Raw genomic sequence first — 3,895 nt, 5'->3', positions numbered from 1 at the left:
TCAAGCCTTTTGCTATCAAACCCTAAACTTACAAATTTTATGGATTTCACCAGCAGGGCTTTTGCTAGTCAACAACTTACACATGGTTCCACCATACGAGGAGAATAGCAATAAAGAACTTTCTCGAGTTTTCCAATTGTTGGTTGGCAGCACGCAGCATTCAAAGAACGTACCCTAATTTACCTTAAGAAACCACCAGTACATGCAATCTTTCTCTGGCATCGGAAAAATTAGTCCGTTACACTCGGGCACGAGCTCCAAAAATTTTCAAGCGCCTCCATGATGATCATTCCGGGATATGCCTCGATCGTGTTCCAACGTCGCTCAAAGCTCCTCGAGTCCACCAGCTTGCTCTGGCCACGATTCGTATACGTCGCGAATAGCCTCTCGGGTTTAAGTTTCTGCTTAGACGCTTCATGCTTGAGCCTCTGCTTCTGCAGAAAGTTGTCAAGTGCAACCCGGTCACGCTCCATAGCTTCTTTCACATTTCCCAGAACGAAGCGCCTCTCCTTCTCTCTTTACTTTTCGGTAGAGCTATCCTGTTCTTTATATTCTCCTGGCATTGAGAGCATACGCAGATATCCAGCAAGCTTCGAAGACGTCCTTCCGCGGCCTATAAAGAAGAAAGAAGAAATAAAACGACGGTCTAAACTCAAGAAAGAAGGAGCCTTCGACCAACCTTAGCAGAAGCTTCCATGTTCAAAGCATTCTCCTCCAAGTCGATGAGCACCTCAATCTCATTGAGAAGCTTTAACTTCTCACGAGAGAACCCCGCCAAGTCCCACAGCTCCAGCTGCCTCTTCTTGTTCATCAAATCCCCACCATGATCCTTCTTCGACCCGAGCGTGCTCTGGACCCTGGACCAAGCTGCCCTGTTCGACCAAGGATTCGATAGGAAGCCCTTCCCATTCACCGACATTGTCCGAAGAGCATTGGCCTGGAGCGCGCGGAGAAAGTTTGGATCGTGCGGTGGTGGTGAGTGATTGAGCTGCCGGAGGGAGAGGAGTGAGGAAGGGTGAGGAAGTAAAGGAGGAGGAGGAGGAGTGGCGACATTGATGTCGCTGGAGATCTTCTTGCGCTTGGCGGTGCCGGCGCCAGGCCTCCACTCCATAGCCACGCGCGAGAAGGGCCACTGAAAACCCTCTACCCTGAAATGCCTCTTCTTGACGCCATTGAGAGCTTCCATGGCTGGATCATGCTCGCGCTACCCCGAGAGCATTGCGCCGCCGGAGCTGCCGCCACTCTGTTCGCGTGACAATGTTATAGCAGTTAGTCGTTAAACCTGGAAATGGTCTGCTGCCACGGCCACCATGGCCTCGCCACGTGGTCGGCGACGATCGTGTATGCGGGGCAGTCACCAGAGCTTACGCCGTCAAATTAAAAACAAAGAACGCCATGGTAATGCTCGGCTGGCATGGTAATTCATTTGAACTGTGGCATCATCGCTCGCCTCGCCACGTGGTCGGCTAGGATCTTGTATGCGAGGGCGGGAATAAATTTAAAAACATGAATATTCGTTTCTTCTTCATTGCTTCGTTGCGAGGGTTTTTTGTGTGGAGGAAGTGCGATGGCGGGCAAAAGCTCGACGAGGGCAGCCGACAACGAGAAGAAGGGGAAGAGGAGAATGCCGAGGAAGGAACGTCGCGGGATCAGTGAATCCCAACGGCAGCGCCAGGACAAGGAAAGGGCCAAGGCTCAAGCTGCGCAAGGTGAAATTTCGTGCAATCTCTCCCGAAATATCTCTCCCTCACTCTCAATCTCTCCCTCACACTCGAAATCTTGGCAAAGATTCTCTCTTTCTCTCTCGATCTCTGAAATCTTGCTGTTTCAGAGAAGAAGACGCGCGGGAACGATGCAGAGAGAGGAGCAGGAGCAGGATGCGGGCGAGCTCGTGGTGCTGTGAGATCGTCGAAAGAAAGGGCGCGAGGCCATGTATCGAGCGGCAATCTGTTGTCATTTTGTGAATTTGATCCAAGGCGGCTGACTTTCATCCTCCATTCTCCCACTGCCTGGTCCGGGCGCTTAGCCGCGAGAGTTCTCTCTCGATCGAGCGATTTCCAAGCCAACGCCGTCGCGGATGGAGCTTGCGCTCGGATTTCTGCCGCACCAGTGGCTGGATTTCGATTCTGGGAGGGAAGAATGTAGCATCGACAGAAATTTTTAAAAATATTTAGGGTACAATTGTCCATGGCGGCCGCGTCTTGGATCGCACAGCGCGCTCCCGCTCGGAATGGCGCCAGGGCGAGCTTGGAATCCCCAGTTCTTGGTGGCGCCACGGCGAGCTCCATCGGATGGCCGCTTTGCTACTGCGGGAGCAAGTCGGATGGCATCTCGTTTTCACTGTAAGTCATTCTCGTTTGTGCTTGAGCTTGGAGTCGCGAGTGTGTGAGCGCTTGTGCTAGGGTATGCTGCTGATGGTGTTCCCGGTGTGCCTGGTTTTACAGCTCTGAAACTTATGAGGAAGCACGGCTCGCTAGAAAATCTAGTAAGTGCAGCGGCAATTCGGACGGTTGTGAAGCCATACATGCAAGATGCTCTCAAGGAGCATTCCGTGTTGCTTGAGAAAAACTTGGAAGTTTTGTCCTTACGCAGGTAACTGGCTATTCTTTTCTAGCATCCAGGTGATTTTCTTATTTCCTTTTTCTTGCAGAGATATTAACGTAGAGCTACCAGTTGAGTGGTGCTTGTCCAGGGATAAGTCAAACGATCTTGCTGCATTGCAGTGGCTGGAGAAAGAAATTGAAATGCTGCATTGTGTCTAAACAGAGGTATCTGGCTATTCGTTTCTAGCATCCAGGTGATTTTTATATATTTTCTTGCAGAGATATTGACGTAGAGCTGGTGCTTGTCGAGGGATAAGTCAAGCGATCTTGCTGCATTGAAGGAACTTGAAACGTTGCAGGTTGTTTAGCAGCGGTGAGCTGATCAGGCTCAAGGTATGAAAATTTTGAGCTCGCTTTATCGTTTCTTACTACGGCCTTCGTAGAATCCATAGTCTGTCCTTGATGGAAGCGAAGGTTGGTCCACTTCTGCAGAAACCTCAGGGTCTTTCAAATGAAGTGTACAGACGAATGCAACGTCAGGGATTGAAACCAGCCATTGGCATTGTTGTTGGTGCTCTCAAGGTATGTAGAAGCATGAGAGATCTACAACTAGGCAGGAGAATGAACAGGGATGTTTCCGAGACAGGTGACTTCTCAAACATTATCGTCGCCAACATCCTGCTTGATCTGTACGCGAAATGCGGAAGCATGATAGATGCTCGTGGAACATTTGACAGCATGCCGCATCGCGATGTTGTCTCCTGGAATTCGATCGTACAGGGATATGATATGCACAGAGTGGAAATGGTGAAATGGCTCTACAGTTGTTTGCTCCTCTGGGAGACGAAGGGTACAAACCGGATCGAGTATCAGTTCCTGGTGCTCTCAAGGCTTGTTCCAGCTTGATAGAGAAGGATTCCGGGCAGGCTTTGGATGGTCAACGGGTGGTATTCTTAGAGAGGAGCAGGGAGATTCACAGGAAAGCAGTAAAACTTGGCTTAGACTCGGATCTCTTCGTCGCGAGCACCTTGATTGATCTTTACGCAAAATGTGGGAGCTTGACAGAGGCTCGTCGAGTTTTCGAAGGAATGAGCCATCGTAGTGTGGTGACATGGAACTGCATGATTCTCGGGTATGCCAGCAGCGGCGAGGGTGGTGAAGCTCTCGATATCTATGCTCGAATGCGTCGTGGAGACACTCCACCGGATGCTTTAACTTTCATCGCAGCGCTGAAAGCTTGTTGCCGTCTTGCGGACGAGGAACTTGCCCATGCCCCGGCACGCATTCGTGGCATGTTTGTTCCCCCATCGATGGATCGATCAGTGTTCATGGTGAAGAAGAAACGGAAGTCT

General features: G+C 50.5%; 2 protein-coding genes across 4 annotated transcripts; one reads left to right on the top strand and one right to left on the bottom strand.

The window, feature by feature from the left end:
* Positions 1 to 96: 96 nt before the first annotated feature.
* Positions 97 to 1,377, bottom strand: LOC9652948. Its single transcript, XM_024668202.1, has 2 exons — positions 680 to 1,377; positions 97 to 613 (listed from the first exon to the last, which is right to left on the bottom strand). The coding sequence occupies exons 1-2, from the start codon at positions 1,184 to 1,186 to the stop codon at positions 482 to 484; spliced, it is 639 nt and encodes a 212-aa protein (XP_024523970.1). The 5' UTR covers positions 1,187 to 1,377; the 3' UTR covers positions 97 to 481.
* A 788-nt stretch (positions 1,378 to 2,165) lies between these two features.
* Positions 2,166 to 3,653, top strand: LOC112344087. 3 transcript variants are annotated; one of them, XR_002991567.1, is made up of 6 exons: positions 2,169 to 2,342; positions 2,445 to 2,592; positions 2,651 to 2,768; positions 2,823 to 2,936; positions 2,987 to 3,125; positions 3,190 to 3,653. XR_002991567.1 is itself a non-coding variant. In XM_024668200.1 (5 exons), exons 1-3 carry the CDS (start codon positions 2,231 to 2,233, stop codon positions 2,760 to 2,762), a joined length of 372 nt encoding a protein of 123 aa, XP_024523968.1. In that variant the 5' UTR covers positions 2,169 to 2,230; the 3' UTR covers positions 2,763 to 2,768; positions 2,823 to 2,936; positions 2,987 to 3,653. The 3 variants fall into 3 exon arrangements, 2 of the variants coding, with proteins under 2 accessions (XP_024523969.1, XP_024523968.1); XM_024668200.1 differs by having other exon boundaries at positions 2,987 to 3,653; XM_024668201.1 differs by lacking the exon at positions 2,651 to 2,768 and having other exon boundaries at positions 2,166 to 2,342; positions 2,987 to 3,653.
* Positions 3,654 to 3,895: the final 242 nt, after the last annotated feature.

This window comes from Selaginella moellendorffii, unplaced genomic scaffold, assembly GCF_000143415.4.
Source record: "Selaginella moellendorffii unplaced genomic scaffold, v1.0 SELMOscaffold_613, whole genome shotgun sequence".
Classification (NCBI taxonomy): Eukaryota; Viridiplantae; Streptophyta; class Lycopodiopsida; order Selaginellales; family Selaginellaceae; genus Selaginella; species Selaginella moellendorffii.
The sequence above is the reverse complement of the archived record's forward strand: the minus strand, read 5'-3'. Positions and strand labels throughout refer to the sequence as shown.

Excerpts from the sequence above, each read along its gene's own strand:
- LOC9652948 (XM_024668202.1), bottom strand. The coding sequence starts at position 1,186 with ATGGAAGCTCTCAATGGCGTCAAGAAGAGGCATTTCAGGGTAGAGGGT. Across the intron at positions 614-679 it reads ACATGGAAGCTTCTGCTAAG|GCCGCGGAAGGACGTCTTCG; the intron begins GTTGGTCGAAGG and ends TCTTCTTTATAG.
- LOC112344087 (XM_024668200.1), top strand. The coding sequence starts at position 2,231 with ATGGCGCCAGGGCGAGCTTGGAATCCCCAGTTCTTGGTGGCGCCACGG. Across the intron at positions 2,343-2,444 it reads GATGGCATCTCGTTTTCACT|CTCTGAAACTTATGAGGAAG; the intron begins GTAAGTCATTCT and ends CTGGTTTTACAG. Across the intron at positions 2,593-2,650 it reads GAAGTTTTGTCCTTACGCAG|AGATATTAACGTAGAGCTAC; the intron begins GTAACTGGCTAT and ends TTTTTCTTGCAG.